We start from the raw sequence: 27,305 nt of genomic DNA on the forward strand, positions 1-27,305 counted from the left end.
AGGGGTGTAAGAAGAGGGGGTAGTGACAGAGAGAGAGGGGGTGTAGGCATTGGGGGTTGTGAGAGAGGGGGTGTAGAAATAGGGGGGTCGTGAGAGAGGGGGAGAGGTGGCTGGGGGGTGTAGGAAGAGGGGGTAGTGAGAGAGGGGGAAGAGGGAGAGAGAGAAGGAGGGGGGTGTAAGAAGAGGGGGGTAGTGAGAGAGGGGTGTAGGCATTGGGGGTAGATAGAGATGGAGAGAGGAAGAGGGGGGAAGAGGGGGGTAGTGAGAGAGGGGGTGTAGGCATTGGGGGGTAGTGAGAGAGGGGTGTAGGCATTGGGGGGGTAGTGAGAGAGGGGGTGTAGAAAGTGGGGGGGTAATGAGAGAGGGGGTGGAGGATGTAGGAAGATGGGGTAGTGAGAGAGTGGGGAGAGGTGGTGGGGGTGTAGAAAGAGGGGGGTGAGGGGTGTAGCAAGAAGGGGGGTCATGAGAGAGGGGGGAGGGAGATGGAGAGGGTGGGTTGATCAGTATATGTGCTATGTCCCACACCATTATACTGTACAGTACATCTCCAACCCACGTGTCTCCTGTCAGAGTGATCTCTCCCCTGTCTGTGTAGAAGACAGGCTGTTACACTCCGGTTCTCAGCTGCTCGTCTGTCCCTCTCCTTCGCCTCCTCGCACCGTCCGTCACATTCAGTAACACTTACCCTGCCAGTGTCCAGGAAGTGTCCTCCTCTTCCCCGGGCTCTCTCGGTCCCTCTCCTCTCAGGCTCAGGAGCCGACCGCTATTTTCGTCCAAAATAGAATTAAGATTAAGAAGTTTAATAAGGGGGGGGGGGCGGCCGCTAGCTTCACTGAACATTAGGCAGCTAGCTTTGCTGTGAAAACTGCTCTGCTGCTGAGGGGAATGTATAATGCTGCAGACTTACCTTTCCTTCATGCTCGGCTCACGGAGGTGCGTCCCTCTGGTCTGCAGAGTGCCGACGTCACTTCCTGACGTCGGCACAGGCACAGAAATATACTGGGTGCCGTGCACGCGCACGGCCTCAAGTCCAAGTCAATCGCGCCGGAAGCTGTGGCGCGATGCGGTCCGCCACAAAGGCATTTTTGTTCTGCCAATGTAGCGCCACATCTGCAATCTCGTGATTGCACAGACGTGGCGCTACTCAATCTGCACTTGCCCGGCGCTCGGACACAGTGCACATAAGGACGTTTTTTCGATTTTTTTTTTTTTTTTTAAAGGGACATGTTTAAATAAAAAATGTTTTTTTTTTAAATTTTTTTTTTTACTGACTTGGGGGAGGGGGAGGCGCCCAGGCGCCCCCTATGGACGGGCCGCCACTGCTTCCAACCGAATACAGGCCCCCAGCAATAAATTCCGGCCTTGGCCCACGATGGAAAACATTAACTGAACATCCCAGCGTCGCACGTCGTAGGGAAAATGAGGCCAGAGCTATGAAAGAGACTGGCGTTCCTGTTTCCAGAGTCAAACCTCCTCGAGCTTCCTTTAGTGCTAGGCTAAGCCAGCGTACAAAGAAGCTCAAATCAAAAATGGTGTCCGGGCAAAGGAAGATCTTCCCACGAAAGAGTGACATCCCACCGAGTGATGTCATCATTTCACCAACAACTCCAACTCTCACCCCCCTTCTTCCTCCAACCTCCCTTCACCTCTTCACCTGGAAGTAGAGGTGTGGGGGTTCCCCCAATACCCCTCCCCCTTCCCCTGAAAGAAGAAGGGTGGGGTTCCCCCCATCCATCATCCCCCTTCGTCGTCCACTCTTCTTTCCCCCGGAAGGGCTGTGGGGGTTCCCCGAACTCTCATCCCCCTTCTTCCTCCAGCCTCCCTTCACCTGGAAGTAGAGGTGTGGGGGTTCCCCCAACCCCTCTCCCCCTGAAAGTAGAAGGGTGGGGTTCCCCCCATCCATCATCCCCCTTCGTCGTCCACTCTACTTTCCCCCGGAAGGGCTGTGGGGGTTCCCCGAACTCTCACCCCCCTTCTTCCTCCAGCCTCCCTTCACCTGGAAGTAGAGGTGTGGGGGTTCCCCCAACCCCTCTCCCCCTGAAAGAAGAAGGGTGGGGTTCCCCCCATCCATCATCCCCCTTCGTCGTCCACTCTTCTTTCCCCCGGAAGGGCTGTGGGGGTTCCCCGAACTCTCACCCCCCTTCTTCCTCCAACCTTCCTGAGTCATAGAATAAACCAACACTTGGTTGGCAATCTCCTGCAATATGAACCTTCCTCCCCCCCCTGTGTCCGGGCACAGGAAGATCTTCCCACGAAAGAGTGACATCCCACCGAGTGATGTCGTCATTCCAACAAGCAAAAGTGCAGAGAGCGCCATGGAGGAGATTGAATTTCCCACTCCCAGCGTCACGCCTCCTAGGGATCCCAGCGATGACATCTCAGAGAATGGCGGTGTCTTCTCAATTCCGAGTTCCCTTATATAATATATTAATTCCCTGACACATCCTCTATTAACTCCCGAACCTCTCCCTTTCCCCTCACTTCTGTTTGATAAAAAACATAACAAAATCGAAAAAAATAAATAAAACATTTTGTAAACATAGATAAAATGTAGCTACCCAAACACAAAATATAAACAGCAAAGCACATTTTCTCTGTATGTTTCTACCTCCTTCTGTCATGCTTAAGATAGATGAACACAGACAGACAACCCAATTAGGAGAGAGTAGATCGCATACACAGATTATAGGATGAGGCCTACTACAAACTAGGGTTGTCCCGATACCGATACCAGTATCGGTATCGGGACCGATACAGAGTATTTGCGGGAGTACTTGTACTCCCGCAAATACCCCCGATGCCTAAATAGAATACTTGGCCGTCGCCGTATATCGCAAATCCGCCGCTGCCGCGTTAATCACCGTGCGGCGAACATTACAGGCACCTTTAGTTTGAATAGCTGTGTAGCTGTCCAATCCCGAGCAAGGGGGCGTGTCCTTTACACGGCGTTGCGGGGAAAACAGCTATTCAAACGAAAGCTGCCTGTAATGTTCGCCGCACGGTGATTAACGCGGCGGCGGCATCATCATTAGGTATGGGGGACATGGCTGCATATGTTTGGGGACATGGCTGGATATATGTTTGGGGACATGGCTGCATATATGGGGGACATGGCTGCATATATGTTGGGGGACATGACTGCATATATGTGGGGGGACATGGCTGCATATATGTGGGGGGACATGGCTGCATATATGTGGGGGGACATGGCTGCATATATGTGGGGGGACATGGCTGCATTTATGTGGGGGGACATGGCTGCATATATGGGGGACATGGCTGCATTTATGTGGGGGGACATGGCTGCATATATGGGGGACATGGCTGCATATATGTGGGGGACATGGCTGCATATATGTGGGGGGACATGGCTGCATATATGTGGGGGGACATGGCTGCATATATGTGGGGGGACATGGCTGCATATATGTGGGGGGACATGGCTGCATATATGTGGGGGGACATGGCTGCATATATGTGGGGGGACATGGCTGCATATATGGGGGGGGACATGGCTGCATTTATGTGGGGGGACATGGCTGCATATATGGGGGACATATCTGCATATATGTGGGGGATATGGCTGCATATATGTGGGGGGACATGGCTGCATATATGTTGGGGGACATGGCTGCATATATGTGGGGGGACATGGCTGCATATATGTGGGGGGACATGGCTGCATATATGTGGGGGGACATGGCTGCATATATGTGGGGGGACATGGCTGCATATATGTGGGGGGACATGGCTGCATATATGTGGGGGGACATGGCTGCATATATGGGGGACATGGCTGCATATATGTGGGGGACATGGCTGCATATGTTTGGGGACATAGCTGCATATGGGGGGGACATGGCTGCATTTGTGGGAGGGACATGGCTGCATTTGTGGGGGGACATGGCTGCATTTGGGGACACATTTAAAAAAAGTATCGGTATTCGGTATCGGCGAGTACATAAAAAAAGTATCGGTACTTGTACTCGGTCCTAAAAAAGTGGTATCGGGACAACCCTAGTACAAACATACACACAACATTAGAAAAAGGATGACTAGCATCCAGTAGGGTAGATTAGTGTAGTTAGTGTAGGTCCTGCCCTAGAAGAGTCTACCTTGCCGTGGTGGGCAGGCTTGGAATCTCTTGGTCAAAAGTGTGTCAGTGATTGGGCGAGAGGATCACTAGATCTTCACTTCTGGCCAATTGATTTTACCAAAGGACTCTTGGTTTATTCAGAGTATTTATAGTTGGAAAAGGAAAAAATGTGTATAGATCCATAATTATACTTTCATAAAACACACAATAAAAATGGTATATTTACATTTGAATTGCTTCCTCTTTTATTTAATCCTTTCATGACCGGGGCTCATTACCACTTGGATGCACAGGACACATTTGCAAGGCTGGAAGGGGCTCTATGGCTACTTCTTCCTCTTGTGGTGTTGGTAGGGATGTGTAATAGGTGTTTATGTATTAACATGTGTCCTAACCATGTATATATGTATGTACTGACAAGCCCCTTATGTGACAGTAGTGACAACAAGGTCCTCTCAATGGAGACATCAGGGATCTTCTAGCTTCACCCCAAAAACAGGATCTACAATTAAATCCTGTACAGAAACATTCCCCTTAACTAGGAAAAGATATCGAGTTCTCAGGGAATTTTTTTTTATACATTTTTATTAAATGTTCTATTCCTACACATTCTCCTCACAAAATATATAGGGAATTCTTTCCTGTTATCCAGGGCTAGAGGATCTGCTTTATTCAGAAGAAGTGTTTTCCTTCCCTCACAATCTATACTTTAGTATTAAGCCTTTCTCTCGTCTCCAATATAATTGTAAAATTCTCAATTTTAAAATCTCTTGCTTCTTACAGTGACTGTAAAGCTTTACAATTTTTCATTAAAACAATAAATGTGTTATACTTATCTGCTCTGCGTAATGATTTTCACAGAGCAGCCCTGATCCTCCTCTTCTCAGGTCCCCCGTCGTCGCTCCTGGCTCCTCCCCTTGCCTGCTATGGGGCACTTGTGCGTGCTCGATCCGGAGCCTCACTGACTTTGGCGATTGTGTAAAAAAACGACTGCACTTGGTGACTATTACGTTTTTACGTTGACAGAATGGCACGGCTGCGCAAATGGGCGTATATACACATGTCCCCTTTAATTTGCCGCCGTGTGGTCACAAGCTCCATGACCGTGTCCGCGGGACCCGTGGACTCGATGTCCGCTGGTGTCCCGCGATCGGGTAAACACAACATCTCCCCGTTCTTCCTAGTGACATGTCACTAATCGTCTGTTCCCTGAGTGAGTGAGTGAAAAACTTGTAAAGCGCAACACATGCGAACTGAATCGCCTCTGGGCGCTGTATCCATTTCATGGGTAAGGAACCCCTTGACCTCAGAAGAGATGGGTTTTAATCTTTCTCCTGAAGGCCAAGTGGTCCGACTCCAGTCAGATGGTGGTTGGTAGGGATGAGCCGAACACCCCCCTGTTCGCATCAGAACTTGCGAACACACCAAATGTTCCTGTGAACTTTATAACCCTGTTAAAGTCTATGGAACTCGAACATATGAAATCTAAAGTGTTAATTTTAAAGGCCAATATGCAAGTTATTGTCCTTAAAAGTGTTTGGGGACCTGGGTCCTGTCCCAGGAAACATGTATCAATGCAAAAAAAAGTTTTAAAAACGGCCGTTTTTTCAGGAGCAGTGCATTTAATAATGCTAAAAGTGAAACAATAAAAGTGTAATATTACTTTAAATTTCGTACCTGGGGGAGTGTAAAGTCAGCATGTGAAAAAGCGCATGTTTCCCGTACATAGAACTGTCCCTGCACAAAGTGTCATTTCTGAAAGAAAAAAAGGCATTTAAAACCGGCTTTGCGGCTCTAATGAATTGTCGGCTCTGGCAATTCAGAGATGATTCATTCATAAAAAAAAAAAAAAAAAAAAAAAAAAAGCCTGGGGGTCCCCCCAAATTCCATAAACAGGCCCTTCAGGTCTGATATGGATATTAAGGGGAACCCCGCCGTCAATTTAAAAAAAAAATGACGTGGGGTTCCCCCCAAATATCCATACCAGACCCTTCAGGTCTGGTGTGGATTTTAAGGGGAACTCCACCCCAAATTTAAAAAAAAAATGGCGTGGAGTTCCCCCAAAAATCCACACCAGACCCTTATCCTAGCACGTTAACCTGGCCGGCCGCAGAAAAGAGGGGGGACAGAGTGCGGCTCCCCCTCTCCTGAACCGCACCAGGCCACATGCCCTCAACATGGGGAGGATGTCCCCATGTTGATGGGGACAAGGGCCTCATCCATACAACCCTTGCCCGGTGGTTGTGGGGGTCTTATCAGAATCTGGAAGACCCCTTTAACAAAGGGGACCCCCAGATCCTGCCCCCCCCTATGTGAATGGGGTACAATGTACCTCTACCATTTCAAGAAGGAAGTGTAAATAGTTAAAAAAAAAAATCCTTTATTAATAAAAAAAAATCCAGCGGTGGTAATCCACTGTCAATGTGGCTCCCTGCTCCAACGTTGTCTTCTATCCAGCGACGGATGATCTCTCCAGCGACGGGTGATCAGCGGTCCGGTCCAGCGATGAGAAGATCCATCCGTCCAGAGCGCAGCAGGCGAGCTCCACTCTCCGCTGGACACAGCCCAGCGGAATGACGCGCTGGAGCTTTGACATTACTTATATAGGGGAAGCGGCCACCCGTCACGTGAACCCGCCCCCTCTGACGCACCCTCGTGCGTCACTGGGAAAGACCGGCACAGTGGCTGCGTTTGGCATGGCACAGTGGCTGCGTTTGATGGCATGGCACAGTGGCTGCATTTGATGGGCACAGTGAGGCTGCAATTGTTTTTGTTTTTTCGTTTGCGCCCCCCCAAAAATTTTGAGCAACAGCCGCCACTGATGGAAACTCAGATAATGCGTTCCAGTGCCACTGCTGGTGTATGCAGTACCGCATGAGGCCAGAGGTGCAGGGCACGGGAGACACTCGGAAACACTAGGAGATGATTGGAGACTGCTCGGAGAACCTCAGTGGCCCGTCCTCCGTGCTGTCCCCTCAGTCCTCCGAGCTGTCCCCCTCCGTCCTCCGTGCTGTCCCCCTCCGTCCTCCGTGCTGTCCCCCTCCGTCCTCCGTGCTGTCCCCCTCCGTCCTCCGTGCTGTCCCCCTCCGTCCTCCGTGCTGTCCCCCTCCGTCCTCCGTGCTGTCCCCCTCCGTCCTCCGTGCTGTCCCCCTCCGTCCTCCGTGCTGTCCCCCTCCGTCCTCCGTGCTGTCCCCCTCCGTCCTCCGTGCTGTCCCCCTCCGTCCTCCGTGCTGTCCCCCTCCATACTCTGTGCTGTCCCCCTCCATACTCTGTGCTGTCCCCCTCCATACTCTGTGCTGTCCCCCTCCGTCCTCCGTGCAGTCCCCCTCCGTCCTCCGTGCTGTCCCCCTCCGTCCTCCGTGCTGTCCCCCTCTGTCCTCCGTGCTGTCCCCCTCCGTCCTCCGTGCTGTCCCCCTCCGTTCTCCTTGCTGTCCCTCTCCGTCCTCCGTGCTGTCCCCCTCCGTCCTCCTTGCTGTCCCCCTCCGTGCTATCCCCCTCCGTCCTCCGTGCTGTCCCCCTCCGTGCTGCTCTCCCCCTCAATCTGTCAGGATAGAGAGCAGAGCCGATATACCCGGCTCCTACCTTTTCAGAATGAACAGAGTCAGTGATCACTGACTCTTTCCATTTACATAAATGAGCATCGTAACCTGTGCTATGAATAATTTTTAAAAATAATAAAAATGTATATAAAAAAACACACTGACAATCCACTCCCCCCCCCTCCTTCCTCCTTGCTGCCCCCCTCCGTGCTCCGTGCTGTCCCCTCTGTGCTGTCCCCCCCTTCTCCGTGCTGTCCCCCTCCGTCCTCCGTGCTGTCCCCCTCTGTGCTGCTCTCCCCCTCAATCTGTCAGGATAGAGAGCGGAGCCGATATACCCGGCTCCTACCTTTTTAGAATGAACATCCACTCCCCCCCCCCTAAAAAAAAGAAGAAAGCACTGTAAAAAAAAGTATCGGTAATCGGTATCGGCGAGTACTTGAAAAAAGTATCGGTACTTGTACTCGGTCTCAAAAAAGTGGTATCAGGACAACCCTACTAAACTCCACAACACTGCCCACTAAACTCCTCTACACTGCCCACTAAACTCCACTACACTGCCCACTAAACTCCACAACACTGCCCACTAAACTCCACAACACTGCCCACCCCACTTACACTACACTGCCCATCCCACTACACTACAATGCCCACTACACTACACACCCCACTTACACTACCCGGCCACCACACTACACTGCCTACCCCACTACACTACCTACCCCACTTACACTAAAATGCCCACCCCACTACCACTGCCCACCCCACTACACTACACACCCCACTTACACTACGCGGCCACCCCACTACACTGCCTACCCCACTTACACTGAAATGCCCACACCACAATGCCTACCCCACTACACTGCCCACCCCACTACACTGCCTACCCCACTTACACTACACTGCCTACCCCACTTACACTACACTGCCTACCCCACTTACACTACACTGCCTACCCCACTTACACTACACTGCCTACCCTACTACACTACAATACATTACACTGCCCACTGCATAACACTGCCCACCCACTACACTGCCTATGCCACTACACTGCCCATCCCACTTACACTACACACCCCACTTACACTACAAAGCCCATTTACACTACAATGCCCACCCCACTACACTACATTACACAGGCGGCGCTTCTGCACCCACTATCTATGGACGCACAGCCACTGCTAGTGGTCTACTTTAAGAAAAGACTGCCAAACTCTAGGGGGGTCAAAAGTCATGACTTTCACATTAATTCATAATGACCGTATTCTGCAAAGAGCACTGGGGCGAGAAGGGTACAAGAATGGGGTGTTTATTGCATTGCTGAGTACTGTAGGTCGTCAATTCTTATGTTTCAGACTAGGTGGCATTAATTGTGTTTAATCATTAACCACAAAACCTTTTATTCTGCAGATTCATTGTGACTTTGTGATACTGGGAGTTCTTTGTGCACAATGACAAATATTGTGTAAATCCACCCCGGCCTGCAATGCTGCTTCCTCCTCTTCAGGAGAGATCCGGGTAAAATGAGGAAGAGGACCTCTTCTGCTTTTCACGTTTGACATCTCTAATAAACGGTTCTCATTTCATTTGCTGCATTTATTAGTAAATAGGATTGCAACCTACATCGGTGGGTTCACATTGCCTTACAAGAACATTCCGTGCACCAGATACCTGCACTGCCCATTACAGTCATGGGGCCAGATTCAGAAAGAAATGCCTAACTTTCGGCGGGCGTATCGCATCTCATATACGCTACGCCGCCGTAACTTAGAGAGGCGAGTACCGTATTCAGAAAGAACTTGCGCCCTTAGTTACGGCGGCGTATCGTAAATGGGCCGGCGTAAGCCTGCGTGATTCAAAGTAGCAAGGCAGTGGGCGTGTTGTATTGTAATGAAGCGTGACCCCATGTAGATGCATGGCCGATCGAACAGCGCATGCGCGCGCATGCTCAGAGTCACGTCGCAAATACTCCCTAAGATACGTCGGCTCAATGCTTTGTCGACGTGTACGTAACATACGCCCAGCCCTATTCACGTACGACTTACGCAAACGACGTAAAATACAACGCTGTTCCGACGTTTCCGACGTCCATACCTTAACATGACTTACCCCTGCTTTATGAGGGGTAAACTTACGCCGGACCGACGCCTTACGTAAACGGTGTAGCTAAATCCGACGGGCGCAAGTACGTTTCTGAATCAGCGTATCTAGCTCATTTGCATATTCTACACGTAAAACTACGGAAGCGCCCCTAGCGGCCAGCGTAAATATGCACCCAAGATACGACGGCGTAAGAGACTTACGTCAGTCGTATCTTGGACAAAATCTGGCGTATCTGATTCTTTGAATCAGGCGCAGAGATACGACGCCTCACATTCGAACTTACGCCGGCGTATCTGGAGATACCCATGTATACCCCAGCCAGGGGGGGCGCCAAAATGAGGTTCATCCCCGCACTTATGCGACCCGACAGTCCCACGATTTGAAGCGATGCCTGTGTAATCTTGAGGTCTATGGACCTCAAGTCACATCAAAGTCGGAACCAAAGTAGTACATGGGGCAATATTCCTCCCACTGATACCAATGATGGGGCACTATTCCTCCCACGCTGTTTCTCTCTCTCTCTCTCTCTCTCTCAGTGACCCCGGAAATCGGGAGTGATGAGTTTTTTTTGTCACTTCTGGTTCCACCTCTTTGTTTACCTGGCCGTTAGCGGCCAGGAAAGCAGCTAATCTGTGTCTGATTGGCTACATTGAAGCTTTGTATAAAACAAATAATAATAATAACAAAAATTCAAAGTATCCCCGTCCCCACGCGCAAATGCAAACGCATACGTTACTCCCGCACGCATATGTAAACAGTGATCGCACCGCACATGTGAGGTATTGTCATGAACATCAGAATGAGAGCAATAATTCTAGCACCAGGCCTCCCCTGTAACTCTAAACTGGTAACCTGTTAAGGCGTTTAACCACTTAAACCCCATATTGCTGGTCAAAGACCAGGCCACTTTTTGCGATTCGGCACTGCGTCGCTTTAACTGACAATTGCGCGGTTGTGCGTCGTGGCTCCCAAACAAAATTGGCGTCCTTTTTTCCCCACAAATAGAGCTTTCTTTTGGTGGTATTTGATCACACTGATAAAACACTGATGGGGACACTCTGGTAAGACACTGACAGGGACACACTGATAGGCACTAATAGGCAGCATTGATAAGCGGCACTGTAGAGCACTGATAGGCGTGTCTCGTCACATTCGGCTCCCTGTCACAGATTACTCTGGAAGTGACGTTCCGTCGCCGCCATCTTGCTACACCCCACACTCCTGCACAGTAATGATATGGTGAGAAGGGGGCAAGCGGACATCTTGTTACACCCACCGGAGTTTAGGATTTCACAGTTATTTTCAACACAAAACGGAGCTTATGTGCTTAAATACAGTATTTGGAAATCCGACAGACTGTTTAGATGTTAAATTTTAAAAGCAGCAGCAAACCTGCTGACCTTACATGGTTGCTAATGTGACAGAACACCTCTGATTTTTTACATTTAAAGCGGTAGTTCACCCTCACTGACATGATTTTTCCATCGAGACAGGCATTGTAGCGCGAGCTACAGTATGCCTGTCCCGATTTTTTTACCCCCGTACTCACTGTGTACTCGTACATTATAGATTTTGGCTCCCGCGGGGAATGGGCGTGCCTATGGAGAGGGAGGATGATTGACGGCCGTCCCTGGCACGTCACTCTCCCCGAAGACAGCCGGAGTAGGTCTCGGCTCTTCACGGCGCCTGCACACAGGCTATGCGCAGGCGCCGTGAAGAGCCAAGCCTATTTCAGCTATTTCCGGAGAAGCGTGACGCGCCAGAGCCGGCCGTCAATCATCCTCCGTCTCCATAGGCACGCCCATTCCCCGAGGGGAGTCGGTATCTTCGATGTACGAGTACAAGGTGAGTACGGGGATAAAAAAATCGGGACAGGCATACTGTAGCTCGCGCTACAATGCCTGATTTTATGGTAGAAGAAAAAAATATATATTTTTTTGCGTTTATAGGGTGAACCCCCGCTTTAACATGAAAACAGTCCGTCGGATTTACAAATACTGTATTTAAGCACATAAGCTCCGTTTTGTGTTGAAAATAACTGTGAAATCTAAAACTCCAGTGGGTGTAACAAGATGTCCGCTTGCCCCCTTCTCACTATCATTACTGTGCAGGAGTGTGGGGTGTAGCAAGATGGCGGCGACGGAACGTCACTTCCGGAGCAATCTGTGATGGGAAGCCGAATGTGAAGAGACAGTGGCATTGATAAGTGGTCCTGATGGGCACTAATAGGCAGCACTGATGGGCACTGATAGGCAACACTGATAAGCGGCACTGATAATCAGGGCATTAATGTATACTGATTGGTGGCACTGAAAGGCAGCACTAATAGGCACCATTGGGGCTGCACTGATCATCAGGACACTGATAATCAGTGGCCCGATTATCAGTGTAGATGTCTCCTTTCACACTTGCCGGTTACCATAGGGTGACCAGACATCCCCGGTTTCAGGGGACAGTCCCCGGATTGAGGACACTGTCCCCAGACCAAGTCTGTCCCCAGTTTTGTTACCGGATTGTATTTGAACAGGGGCTGGGGCAATTTCAAAGACAGTCAGTGCAGAATTAAAAAAAATAATTCTGAATTACACACCCACGCTCTGCCACTCCTATTAGCTTAGGGAGGTGTATTGTTTCCATTATCTGTGCCCCTTTCTGATGATCATGTGCTGGTCGGGGTGGAGGGAATATTTCTTCAGTTTCGGGTGCATGCCCATTCAGCTCCGCTCACATGTTCTTCTGCCTTGGCTCAAGTCCCGGCCTGCTGCCTGCCTGCTTATCTCCTTGTCTTCCCTGGTGGAGTGATCTTCCTCCGCTCCCCATCCAGTAGTAGCCGGGCCTGGAGAGTAAAACTTGACAGGCTGTGAGGCAGGCGGTTGCGGCGATGGGCAGAGAGTCGCTGATTGCTGCCATTACTAGTAAAAAAAAAAATATGTCCCCGGATTTCATTTTAAAAATCTGGTCACCTTAAAGGAGTTCTCTAAGCTAAAACTTTTAACCCCCGCTGTGCCCGGGCTGTAAAACTATACAAAATAAACTTTCACTTACCTGCCTACGATCCCCCGTTGTTCCGATATCGCCGTCCCGTTCTCCGGTCCCGGTCTCTTCCACTTCCTGGGGGTCGGTGACTCACAGTGCGCTCAGCCTATCAGCGGCCGCGACGGGACATTGCTGCGGCCTCTGATAGGCTGAGCGCACTGTGAGTCACCGACCCCCAGGAAGTGAAGGAGACCGGGACGGCGATATCGGAACAACGGGGGATCGTAGGCAGGTAAGTGAAGGTTTATTTTGTATAGTTTTACAGCCCGGGCACAGCGGGGGTTAAAAGTTTTAGCTCAGAGAACTCCTTTAAGTTACCAGCTCTGCCTCTCCTCACGCTGTGACAGCATGAGGAAAGTAATGCCGATAACCGGCAAGTGTATTTGCATCATGATCAGCTGTGTTTGGACACAGCTGATCACGTGGTAAAGGGCCGCTGTGATTGCCACTTTACCCCAATCTGTGATCAGCTGTGTCTGAAAGACACAGCAATGACAGAACGAGAGGAGTGGGCGTGCGCTTCTGGGAGGATGTCAATAGACGCCGTCCCTAAACTGGACGACCGCGCTGTAACCGCAATTCGACTATAGCGCGGTAGTGAAGTAGTTAAACAAACTTAACTGAGATGTCACACAGATGTCTCAAAAGGTTGAATTGCCGGTCACATTGGGTGGGGCACAAAATGCCTTTCACTGTGCTGCGCTGATAAAAAGTACTACATGCAGACCTTTTTCTCAGCGCAGCGTATTGAACTGGGCACATAGGAGACGAGGCATTTTGACTTGTCCATGCGGTAGGACTGCGCTGGAATAGCCGCCCAACTCAGTCCCACCTTATCTGGTGTGAATATACCCTTATAAATGTCCTCTAAACGCATGTAAACAATGAGCCAGTGTGAATGAGGCCTAATTCCTCTCAGAGGAGACCTCTCCTGTGTGTAAATAACTTAAACGCAGGTGCGTTCTTGTGAATGTAAACATTCATAAAATGATTTGTTTTTACACAACATTCTCCCCGCCTGGTGTACAGAGCCGACGTCTTTAGCACACAGAATATTTGGCAATGTGCGGCTGAGAGGAGGGCGTAGAGGAGGAGGAGGAGGAGGACAGGAAGGGCTGGGAGGAGATCATCATATTTTACTCCACTGTACTGAAGAGAAGTTCATACAACCTATAAGTGACAGAGACCTGACTGGATCTCCGAGCGACCGTCACCATGCAACAGCCCAGCGTGCCAGTCCAGGTACCACACACCGCCTCATATTTGCCCTTCTGGCAACCAAATAGGCCTTTGCTAATTTTTTTGTAATGTTCACTTGAAAAATGCCTTCTAGAAATGGTTACCGTAAGCATTCCTGAGGCAAAGTTTTGTTTTTATTTTATTAAATGTCAGCATAGCCATTCTAGGTGCAGTAACCCAGGGCAGCCAGATTTCATCTTAATCCATTTATAGCTCCGAGCAATGCGCGTTACAGTTGTATGGCTGAACTCGCATTGGATTTGCACAAAAAAAAGTGCAGGGACTCCCCCCCCCCCCGCACTAGAATCAGCGTGCATGGATCTTCTGACCTATGTGATCCGATTCCTGTGCGAGTTCACAGTTCGCACTGCGATCTGTGAACTAAACTGGGGGTGTCAATAACTTACATGAGTAAAATGCGCAAAAATCCAAAAACAGCAGAAAATTCTCAGTAGTATATTATACAAAAATAAAAAATATGTCATAAATAAAAATAGTGTACAGGGAAGTGTACAATCAAATGGCATAAAAGAGTCCAAGCTCAGGGGGTATATAAAAGAGAGTCCAAGGACAAATGGAGGAGAGTTGTTGCAGGGGTCACATTTACATTTTTAGGGCTGCCATCATGTGGGGAACAGAAACCATGTTCCAATACGGTGAAAAAAAAAGCAAGGGGAGAGGCGCCTCTAAGGCCACGTACACACGATCGGTCCATCCGATGAGAATGGTCTGATGGACCGTTTTCATCGGTCCAAACCGATCGTGTGTAGGCCCCGTCGGTTAGTTAACCTTCGGTCAAAAAAATAGGAACTTGCTTTAAAATTTAACCGATGGACGCCTAACCGATAGGTCAAAACCGATCGTTAGTACGCACGACCATCGGTTAAAAATCCACGCATGCTCAGAATCAAGTCAACGCATGCTTGGAAGCATTGAACTTTGTTTTTTCAGCACGTCGTTGTGTTTTACGTTACCGCGTTCTGACACGATCGGTTATTTAACCTATGGTGTGTAGGCACATCAGACCATCAGTCAGCTTCATTAGTTAACCGATGAGAACGGTCCTTCGGACCGTTCTCATCGGATGGACTGATCGTGTGTACGAGGCCTAAGTGTAGACGTTTTAAAAACAATTTAATAATCGGGTTAGTACAGGCAACTCACATTTTGCGAGGTAAAAATAGGCATTGTACAGAATCCATGAAGAAAGATCATCAGGTCAGTCTATCTGCTCCTTCTGCTGGGGCGCTGTGCTGCGTGGAAGCATCATTCACCGCTGAGAGATGGTAACAGCCGGCGGCGGTGGGGGAGCTTCAGAGCGAGGCCTGGAGTGTGGTGGATCAGAGCAGTTGAGGGGCAGTGACGTCACTGGCATGCGACGCGTTTCCGAGCGGGCGTACTGCGTGTGTTGCGGCAGTCGCGCTCCTTTGTCAAGCTGTTTAGCTAAACCTAAAACTAAACAGCTTGACAAAGGAGCGTGACTGCCGCAACACACGCAGTACTATGCTTTTTACATGACCTGTGAATCTGTGTGTTCCTAAACGCATCAAACCTGCTGTAAATTCGTATCAGTGTGAATCCAGGTTCAGGCGTTTGTCTGGCGTTTTGCTTTAGGTGACAAAACGCTCAGATGTGAACAGGTGCCATTGAAATGGATCGGATTTTTCTTGTTGGGCGTTTTTTTAGGGCATTTTACGAGTGTTTTACGAGCTAAAAACGCTCAGGTGTGAATGCAGCCTGAATAAAATGGTTAGCATACAGTCCTGTTTTTGCGTTGCTTTGCTTCAAAAATTATACCCCATGTCGCTTTAGTGGTGCTTCAGCCTAGGTTCACACTGCTGCGAATTCAAAATGCGCGATTTTACCGCGATTTCGGCCGCAATTTAATGTAAGTCGCGCCCCGAAATCGCAAAAAGTAGTACAGGAACTACTTTTTGAAATCGCAGATGCGGCGTCGCACTGATTAGGACAGTGCCATTGCCGACAATTGCCGCCGATTTGAGATGCGATTTGACATGTCAAATCGCATCTCAAATCGTTCCAAATCGTACCCAGTGTGAACCAGGGCTTAAAGCGTCTTCAAAGCCTCCATAGAAGTCTATGGCAAAGCTCGTTTGAAGCTCCAATGAAGCCCCACCAAAGTCTCATTGAAGCCCCACCGAAGTCTCATCGAAGTCTCATCGAAGCCCCACCGAAGTCTCATCGAAGCCCCACGGAAGTCTCATCGAAGCCCCACGGAAGTCTCATCGAAGCCCCACGGAAGTCTCATCGAAGCCCCACGGAAGTCTCATCGAAGCCCCACGGAAGTCTCATCGAAGCCCCACGGAAGTCTCATCGAAGCCCCACGGAAGTCTCATCGAAGCCCCACGGAAGTCTCATCGAAGCCCCACGGAAGTCTCATCGAAGCACCAGGCAGAAGCAAGGTGTAAACAGGACTGTAAGCTAACCATTTTATTTAGTGACAAGTGCGTTTGCCTGCACTGGATCGCATGGTACAAAATGGCCATGCGATCCGGGTTGCAGCGCTTTTCTGAAATTGGTGCATGCTTCTGCTGAGATAAAGACTTAGTAATTTATGACGCCACTAGCATCATACCCAAGGAAGTAGCTTTTTCAGATAACGTTTGGCAATGTCTCTTTCATCACACCTCCTCGGGCTGCAGAAAATGATGATATTACGTAAAGCAGAGCAAACAATCCTAGTGATGCACGGCATGCAATGACATTCTCTGCACAGATTGCTTTTTTGATACATGGGGAATAACGGCTTTAAAGAGACCTGATTTTTATTTATTTTTTTCAAAGTCAGCAGCTACAAATACTGCAGCTGCTGACTTTTAAAATAAGGACACTTACCTGTCCGGGGCGCCCGCGATGTCGGCACCCCGAAGCCGATCTGTCCCTCGGCTCTTGGGTGCTACCGCCGCCATCCTCGGTACCTTGCAGCTTCACTTCCTGGTTCCCTACTGCGCTCGCGCAAATCAGGATGGTCCCTGCTGTCTTCTGGGACCTGTATGTCTCCCAAATGACAGCGGGGGGATGGGGACAGAGGAGGCGCCGGACGTGGCGTAGATAGCCGTGGGTAGAGTTGCCACCTCATCCCTTTAAAACTGAACACACTTTAATTATATAGGTTCTGTGGCTGATTAAAGTGGTAATTAAACTCAGTACCTTATCTGCATTAAATTAGCCTTAAAACCTGTGTAATTCATATGTGTTCAGGTTTAAAGGGATGAGGTGGCAACCCCAGCCGCAGGTGGCTCGACTATCTAAGCCCGGAAGTGGGAGCAAATACCTGTATTACACAGGTATCTCTTCCCCCTCCCCTGAAAGGTGCCAATGTGATACCGGAGGGGGGGGGGGGGATTCCAAAAAGCGGAAGTTTCATTTTTGGGTAGAACTCCGCTTTAAGAAATTTTATGCAAATTATTTCCTTGTCTTCCCTTGTGTAGACATTCAAAAAAGCCCTGAAACTTCTGCTAGGTGACACCATCATGGATGTGATGTCAGAAGACTCAGAGCTGTCACTCAAGTGACCCTCTATAGCAGAGGTCTCCAAACTTTTCAGACAAAGGGTCAGTTGACTTTCCTTTAGACTTTAGGGGGGCTGGTTTGTGGCCAGTTGGGGTAGAAAATGCACCAGGCCCCAGCATCAGTGAGAATAAACACAGCCCCAGTGTTGGTGGTCAGGTGGAGAAGTGCCTCATCAATCGTGCCCCACTGTTGTTGTCAGTTGGAGGAATAGTGCCTCATATCATTGGGAGCAAAAGTGCCCCAGGGGCCGAATGAAGGCTAGCAAAGGGCCGCATCCGGCCCTCGGGCCACCGTTGGGGAACCCCTGCTCTATAGCAGCTGTTCACAAAATCTTAGCCTCTGAGGATCCTTAGAAATGATTGTCAGTAATAATTATAAGCTTAAAAAATAAGTAAATAATTATAGCCATTGGAGGTCAGGGGAAAAGATTCTCCCCTCACATTGGTGGCTAATCGAGAAGGGCCCCCTTACATTGGTGGTCATGGTAATGCTCTCTTACATTGGCAGCCAGTAGGATACGGGCCCCCTAATATTGATTGTCGTTGAGAGAAGGACCCTTTAAGGTTGGTGGTCATGATAGTGCTCCCTTACACTGGTAATTGGTATGAGACGGGCACCCTTGGTGGCCAGCATGAAAAGGACTACTTATCTTTGGTGGTTATGCTCCCTTACATTATTTTACAGTTGGAGACAGGACCCCATACTTTGGTGGCCAGTGAGAGAAGGACCTCTTAACCGCTTCAGCCCTGGACCATTTTGCTGGTCAAAGACCAGGCCACTTTTTGCGATTCGGCACTGCGTCGTTTTAACTGACAATTGTGCAGTCATGCGACGTGGCTCCCAAACAAAATTGACATCCTTTTTTTCCCACAAATAGAGCTTTCTTTTGGTGGTATTTGATTACCGCTGCGATTTTTATTTTTTTTGCGCTATAAACAAAAAAAAATGTCAATTTTGAAAAAAAAAAATCTATATTTTTAAATTTTTGCTATAATAAATATCCCCCAACAATATATAAAAAAAAATGTTTTTCCAAAGTTTAGGCCGATACGTATTCTTCTACATATTTTTTTGTAAAAAAAAAATGCAATAAGTGTTTATTGATTGGATTGCGCAAAAGTTATAGCGTCTACAAAATTGGGGATAGTTTTATGGCATTTTTATTAATAATTTTTCTTTACTAGTTATGGTGGCGTTCAGCGATTTTTATCGGGACTGCAAAATTATGGCGGACACATCGGACACTTTTGACACCATTGTCATTTTTACAGCGATCAGTGCTATAAAAATGCACTGATTACTGTAAAAATGACACTAACAGGGAAGGGGTTAACCACTAGGTGGCGCTGCATGGGTTAAGTGTTCCCTAGGAAGTAATTCTTACTGTTAGGGGGCGTGGCTACACGTGACACGTCACTGATGACCGTTCCCGATCACGGGGAACAGTCATCAGTGACAGTTTCACTAGGCAGAATAGGGGAATGCCTTGTTTACAAGCAATTGCTGGGCACAGTGTCGCAATTAATGGGCACACTGGCAGCAATTGATGGGCATACTGGCAGCAATTAATGGGCACACTGGCGGCAATTGATGGGCACACTGGCAGCAATTGATGGGCACAGTAGCAGCAATTGATGGGCACAGTGGCAGCAATTGATGGGCTAAGTGGCAGCAATTGATGGGCACACTGGCAGCAATTGATGGGCACACTGGCAGCAATTGATGGGCACACTGGCAGCAATTGATGGGCACAGTGACAGCAATTGATGGGCACGCTGGCAGCAATTGATGGGCACACTGGCAGCAATTGATGGGCACACTGGCAGCAATTGATGGGTACAATGGCTGCATTTGATGGCACAGTAGCGGCAATTGATGGCACAGTGGCTGCATTTGATGGGCTCAGTGGCTGCGCTTGATGGGCACACTGGCAGCAATTGATGGGCACACTGACAGCAATTGATGGGCACAGTAGCAGCAATTTATGGGCACAGTGTCAGCAATTGATGGGCCCACTGGCAGCAATTGATGGGCACAGTAGTGGCAATTGATGGGCACACTGGCAGCAATTGATGGGCACAGTGGCGGCAATTGATGGGCACACTGGCAGAAATGGATGGGCACACTGGCAGAAATGGATGGGCACACTGGCAGAAATGGATGGGCACAGTGGCAGCAATTGATGGGCACACTGGCAGCAATTGATGGGCACACTGGCAGCAATTGATGGGTACAGTGGCTGCATTTGATGGCACAGTGGCGGCAATTGATGGCACAGTGGCTGCATTTGATGGGTACAGTGGCTGTGTTTAATGGGTACAGTGGCTGCGCTTGATGGGCACACTGGCAGCAATTGATGGGCACACTGGCAGCAATTGATGGGCACACTGGCAGCAATTGATGGGCACACTGGCAGCAATTGATGGGCACACTGGCTGCGTTTGATGGCACAGTGGCTGCGTTTGATGGGCTTAGTGGCTGTGTTTGATGGGCACAGTGGTTGTGTTTGATGGGCACAGTGGTTGTGTTTGATGGGTACAGTGGCTGCGCTTGATGGGCACAGTGGCTGCAATTGATGCAAGTTTGTTTTCGCCCCCCCAAAAATTTTGAGCACCAGCCGCCACTGCTCTGGAGGAACCCGAGGGCTCCACAGAACCCTGCTTGAGAAAGGCAACTCTATAGCATTGTAAATAACAAACAATATTCAGGGCAGATATACAATATAAAGAAGAATAATAATATAGTATTTGGGAGCTACAACAGGTTATGTGGCGAGCTGAATGGAGAGGCAGGGCAGCTGGGCCAGCACAGACAGTAATTAGATAGTCCCAGAAAAGCATAAAACTATGACATGGCAGGAGGGAAGGGGCTTTGCTAGGGAATGGACTCTCTCTCGAATTTTCTAACAAGTTCAGGGGTACATTGCCAGCGTATAAAAACTTTTATGGAAGATAAAATCCCTGCAAGTACGCATATAAAATATTTGATATTTCTGTGATTTTTCCGGCAAGTTTTTAAGCTTGTGACAGGGTCTCTTCAAAGTGCGCCTATTGATTTGCTGTTCATTGTTGTAGGTTCACATTCCTATCATAACTCACACAGGCGGGAACATGTGTTGATACTGTATAGACCTGGATGTGAGTCACAAGTGGTGAAGCTCTGCTGCGCCTGCAGCCTTTCTGTCTAATATCACTGATGGGTTTGATGTGGACGATGCAGACACTTTATCAGCTGTCACTTGGGCTTCTGATGGAGACTGCAAGTGGACATTTCAACACACAGTGACGGCATGGATGGGCCGCTGTTGTCACCATCAGGAAACAGACCTTGAGAAACACCATGCTGTTATCTTTGAAGTACAAGTAGACAGGACATGGCTGCAAAGAAGCTGCAGTAGAGCAGCAGCACTAATATGCAACAAAGGCTGAAAAAATAAACCAATCACTGTATATACTCGAGTATAAGCCGACCCGAATATAAGCCGAGGCACCCAATTTTACCACAAAAAAATGCGAAAACGTATTGGTTTGGATTCAGATAGAGATACGACGGCGTATCTCCTGATACGCCGTCGTATCTCTGAGTTCCGTCCGTCGTATCTATGCGGCCGATTCATAGAATCAGGTTCTGCATAGATCTCCCTAAGATCCGACGGGTGTAAGTGACTTCGTCGGATCTTAGGCTGCAATTCCAGGCCGGCCGCTAGGTGGCGTTTCGTTTTTTGGAATATGCAAATGAGCAGTTCCGCCGATTCAGAAATGAACGCCCGCCCGTCGCTTTTTTTTTTTACGTCGTTTGCGTTCGGCTTTTTCCGGCGGATAGTTACCCCTGCTATATGCGGCGTATCCTATGTTAAGTATGGCCGTCGTTCCCGCGCCGAGTTTTGAAATTTTTACGCCGTTTGCGTAAGTCGTTCGCGAATACGGATGGACGTAATTTACGTACACGTTGAAACCAATGATGTCCTAGCGACGTCATTTGGAACAATGCACGCTGGAAAATTTAGCCGGCGGCGCATGCGCCGTACGATCGGCGCAGGGACGCGCCTGATTTAAATAGTAAACTCCCCTTAGCCGCGGAATTTGAATTCCGCCGGGGGATTTACGATCCGCCGGCGCAACTTTAGAGGCAAGTGCTTTCTGAATACAGCACTTGTTTCCTTGTTTTCCTAAATACAATTTAATGAATAATAAAAAATAAAAAAAAAACATAATATATACCCCATTTACAATGTAAGTTCTGTGTGCATCTGCAAGAGTCATATCATTGGTGGCTGACCAATAGCTGATGAGGAGTGTTGCAGGACCAGTAGGAAACAGGAGCAGATGATGGGGGCATTGGACAGAACCACAACTGGAGTCTGTACCTGTAAGCTCTGGAGAATAGCACACCGGAGCCCCCCACCCCAATGACGAAAAAAGTATAACAAATACTGACCCATGAGGGATATCAAATGCATTAGGTTTGTATGTTCTTGCTGACTGAACATGTGTGTTATGGGTACTGTTTCCTCCAAGGGAATGGACGTACGCTCAAGTAGGTAGATTCACAAAGAGTTAGGCCGGCTTATCAGTAGATAAGCCGACCTAACTCTGAATCTACGCCGGCGTTTGTTTAAGTGTATTCTCAAACAGAGATACACTTAAACAAAGCTAAGATAGGCCGGCTTGCGCCGTTCTATCTTAGCTTGCAATGTTTCTGTTGGCTGCTAGATGGCGCTTCCATTGCGGCCGGCGTAGATTATGTAAATTAGGGGATACGCCGATTCACGAACGTATGCCAGGCCTACACCGTCGCATTACGTAGTTTCCGTAAGGGATAGGCCGCCGAAATGAGGTGGAATAACAATGTGAAGTATGGCCGCCGTTCCCGCTGCGAGGTTCGAATTTTTTACGCCGTTTGCGCAAGTCGTCCGCGAATCGGGATTTACGTCGTTTACGTACACATCGAAATCAATAGGCCCGTACGGCGTACTTAGCCGCAATGCGCACTGGGAAATGTAGTCGCCCGGCACATGCGCAGTGTCCAAAAACGTCAAAAAACATGAGGTCAAGCCTCATTTCAATACAACACGCCCCCCTCCTAGTCATTTGAATTAGGCGCCCTTACGCCCGCTCGTTTGAGGCTAAGCCGCCGTAGATTTGCAGGTAAGTGGTTGGAAAATCACTACTAGCCTAACTAATTTACGGCGGTGTAGCCTAAACAGGCTAGGCTGCGCCGTCCTAAATGTAATCCTATGTACGTGAATCTACCTAAAGGTGTTGAGTATCAGGAACAGTTTGGAGGAACAAGCTGCCCATTTGAGCAATGCAAGTTCTGTGGAGCAATGTAAAGAGATCTGACGTGGTGGTCATCTAGGAGATGGTTGCACCACTTCCCGTTTTACTTTCTGGCAGTTGGGCAAGTTTCTTGATGAAACAGAGTGCGTGTGAGGCCTCGTACACACGACCGAGAATCTCGTCAGGAAAAACCCGTCGTTTTCCCTGACGAGATTCTTGGCAAGAAACTCTTGCCGCCGGAGTGTACTGACTTTCATTTCAAAAGAACCGCGGTTCTCTTGAAAAGACACGGTTACGTCATCGCGTATGACGAGCATGCGCTTGTCACATTCGATGCCCTCGCCGCCATCTTGCTTCACCCTACCTATCCTGTGGAAGCTACCGCGCATGCGCCAAAAGTAATTTCGAGCATGCGCGGGTTTCCACGGCGACAGGTAAGTATACACACTCTCGGGTTTCTCGCCTGGCCGACAAGAATCTCGAAGAGAAAAAAATAGAGCAGGATCTCTTCTTTTCTCGTCGAGATTCTGGCCAGATTTCCAGACGAGAAACCTGAATGTCTCGTACACACGAACGGGAATCTTGGCAAGAAGCAGTTTTCTTGCTGGTTTTTGCCGAGAAACCCGGTCGTGTGTACGAGGCCTAATGGTTCTCCATTTTTTCAGCATAAAATCCTCATTTAACCTCACTAGTAATTCTAATCCAGGTCACCAAGGAAAAAAATGACGGCCTGCTTGGAGCAGACATACTCAACCAGGGTTTGGTGGAATCTAATGGCGCGTACACACGATCGGTCAAACCGATGAGAACGGTCTGATGGACCGTTTTCATCGGACCAAACCGATCGTGTGTGGGCCCCATCGCTTATTTATCCATAGTTTAACCGATGGATACCTACACGTACAACGGCACTATAAAGGGGAAGTTCCATGCGGATGGCGCCACCCTTTGGGCTGCTTTAGCTGATTCCGTGTTAGTAAAAGACGGTTCGCGCTTTTCTGTCTGTTACAGCGTGATGAATGTGCTTACTCCATTACGAACAGTAGTTTTACCAGAACGAGCGCTCCCGTCTCATAACTTCTGCGCATGCGCGTTTTTTTCACGTCGTTAAAGCCCACACACGACCATTTTTTACAACCTTAGAAATGACAACGTTAAAGACGTTGTTAAAAAATAGAGCATGTTCTAAATTTTCAAAGGCCATTTTTAGATTGTGAAAAATGCTCTGAAGCCCACACACCATCGTTTTTAATGACATAAAAAAAAAACGTTATTTTTTAGAACCCGAAAAACGGTCGTGTGTACGCGGCATAAGTCTAAACAGTCTATTAAAACTGATCATTTGATCTACTCAATTGTGATTCTTTATCATACACTCTGATATTTGTTCTTGTTCAATATTTGTATCATAAAAAATGCAAGTAAAAGAGGGAAAAAGGATTGAAAGAGTAGAACTCTCTCAAAGAATGATAGGACTTTGTGGGCACAAAATGAGGCAAGGATAATTAGCAAAAACATTTTTTTTATTACAAAACGTTAAAATCTTACATGTAATCTGCCAAATGGCAACACCCTCTACTGGACAAGGTCAACAAGTACCCAAATAACGAGACATGGAGGCATGGATCCTTAAATAATTATTGGAATGTCCATAGATGTTGAATGAAAAACTGTATAGTATCAGATGGTTGGGTCCATGAGCGCCTCCATGCTAGTCTGTCAACACAATTCGCATTAAATTTCTTCCTCAGGACAAAGATGGGTAGGGTAGATGAGTAGCACCTACCAATCTTTGTCCTGAGGAAGCAATTTAATGCGAAATGCGTTGACACACTAGCATGGAGGAGCTCATGGACCTATACGGTTTTCATTATACATCTATGGACTTTCCAATAATTATTTAAAGGGGTGGTTCCCCCTAAACAAAATTCTAACAATACATTCGAAGACTGATTACACTGCGGGTAGGCTGGCTTTTTTATTTTATTTTTCGTACATACCTCGATATCGCCGTTTCATCCCTCGGCTTCCGGGTATGAGTCTTGCTGGACCTAATTGATTGACGTTCCTCCGACCGGCGCATACTGCGCGTCACGACTTTCCGACAGAAGCCGAACGTCATTGCGCAGGCGCCGTATAGGGTCGGCTTCTTTCGGAAAGTCGTGACGTCAAGTATGCGTCGGCCGGAGGAACGTCAATCAACTAGGAATGCCCAGCCCCACAAGACTCATACCCGGAAGCCGAGGGATGAAACGGCGATATCGAGGTATGTACGAAAAAAAAAAAAAAAAAAGCAGTCTTCCGAATGTATTGTTAGAATTTTTTTTAGGGGGAACCTCCACTTTAAGGATCCATGCCTCCATATTTCCTTATCTGGACACTTGTTGACCTTCTCCAGTAGAAGGTGTTGTCGTTTGTCAATTTTTTAACATTTTGTAATAATAATATTTTTTATGCTAATTATCCTTGCCTCATGTTGTGCCCACAAAGTTCTACCATTTTTGAGAGAGTTATACTCAAAAGAAGATGAGATATAAAGAAAAAAAACGTATTACGTAAACCCCAAGTACGAACCAATGAGGTGGTAACAAGAAGAGGGAGAGGAGAAAAGATAAAAGTAAAGGAGAGGACACTCTGATATTTGTTCATTCGATCAGAAGTGATTGACAACGTTTTTTTCCTGACGGAATTCCCGGCCGTGTGTACAGGGCTTAAAGCGGTGGTTCACCCTGCTGAACAACATTTCAGCATACAATTCGGCATCGTAGCGCGAGCTACAGTATGCCGGTCTTACATTTTTTATCCCCGTACTCACTGTTTAATCGTACCTAGACGATTCCGTCTGCCGCGGGGAATGGGCGTTCCTAGCAAGAGGGAGGGTGATTGACGGCCGACTCTGGCACGTCACGCTCCCCGAAGTCAGCCGGAGTAGGTCTCGGCTCTTCACAGCGCCTGCGCACAGGCTATGCGCAGGCGCCGTAAAGAGCCAAGCCTATTTGGGCTATTTCCGGAGAAGCGTGGCGTGCCAGAGCCGGCCGTCAATCACTTTCCGTCTGGATTGGAACGCCCATTCGCCGTGGGCAGTCGGAATCGTCTAGGTAGGATTAAACAGTGAGTACGGGGATAAAAAATGTAAGACCGGCATACTGTAGCTCGCGCTACGATGCCGAATTTTATGCTAGAATAAATTTTTTTTTTTTTTTTGTTTTTTTTTAATAGGGTGAACCCCCGCTTTAAGGGTAGACTAGAACACCCACGTGCGCACATATGCACCATACAAGCAAGCCTTTGGGATTATAAAGACAGATTTGTAATGAGTTGCTTTGGGTTTTGCAACCCTCCTATCCAGGTGCTATGGGTGACTAACTGCGGACACTCAGCAGTAATAAGCTTTGTGTATTTTTCTAGGAGCCCGTGACTACCAGGAGATTTCAGAAGCTGTTCATTAGCCACACAGGTGCCACGGGTGAGCAGCTACTGAACCAGGTTAGGAGCCACTAATATGAAATCACCAAGCATGGGCTTTATATCTGGACACACAAGCCATTTTCTAATCTACTGTGAATACAAAATTACATTTCCATTTCAATCTACAGCTGATTATGATTTTCTGTACCTTTCAAATGTCTCAATTCTGTAATCATGGAAGAAATACTCAGAGTTCTCACCCCCCTACTCCTGTAATGCTGGCCATACACTATACGAAAAATAGGCCGAAATTCAGTCATTTAGAAAGTTCGTTCGTTTTTTGGCCAGTTAACCGGTTAAGCCCCGGACCTTTAGGCAGCTAAATGCCCAAGCCAGGTTTTGTGATTCGGCACTGCGTCGCTTTAACAGACAATTGCGCGGTCGTGCGACGTGGCTCCCAAACAAAATTGGCGTCCTTTTTTCCCCACAAATAGAGCTTTCTTTTGGTGGTATTTGATCACCTCTGCGGTTTTTATTTTTTGCGCTATAAACTAAATATAAATAGAGCGTCAATTTTGAAAAAAATGCAATATTTTTTACTTTTTGCTGTAATAAATATCCCCCCAAAAACATATATAACATTTTTTTTCCCTCAGTTTAGGCCGATACGTATTCTTCTACATATTTTTGGTAAAAAAAATCGCAATAAGCGTTTATTGATTGGTTTGTGCAAATATTATAGCGTTTACAAAATAGGGGATATTTTTATTGCATTTTTATAAAAAAAATTTTTTTTACTACTAATGGCGGCGATCAGCGATTTTTTTTTGTGATTGCAACATTATGGCGGACACCTCTGACAATTTTGACACATTTTTGGGACCATTGTCATTTTCACAGCAAAAAATGCATTTAAATTGCATTGTTTATTGTGAAAATGACAGTTGCAGTTTGGGAGTTAACCACAGGGGGCGCTGAAGGACTTAGGGTTCACCTAGTGTGTGTTTACAACTGTAGGGGGGTGTGGCTGTAGGTCTGACATCATCGATCGATGCAGCCGCCACAGTG

General features: G+C 48.0%; 1 protein-coding gene across 2 annotated transcripts in view; it reads left to right on the forward strand.

The window, feature by feature from the left end:
* The first annotated feature begins 13,854 nt into the window (after positions 1–13,854).
* The window catches only part of LOC120927044 (catalase-like), a 44,156-nt gene continuing 30,705 nt past the window's right edge, over positions 13,855–27,305 (forward strand). Inside the window, exon 1 of one of the 2 annotated variants that reach the window (XM_040337470.1) lies at positions 13,855–14,019. In XM_040337470.1, coding sequence (XP_040193404.1) covers positions 13,993–14,019 — 27 coding nt within the window. In that variant the 5' untranslated portion in view covers positions 13,855–13,992. The remainder of the gene's footprint in view (positions 14,020–27,305) is intronic. The other variant, XM_040337472.1, reaches the window with a different exon arrangement.

The sequence above is a fragment of the Rana temporaria genome, chromosome 2, assembly GCF_905171775.1.
Source record: "Rana temporaria chromosome 2, aRanTem1.1, whole genome shotgun sequence".
Lineage (NCBI taxonomy): Eukaryota > Metazoa > Chordata > Amphibia > Anura > Ranidae > Rana > Rana temporaria.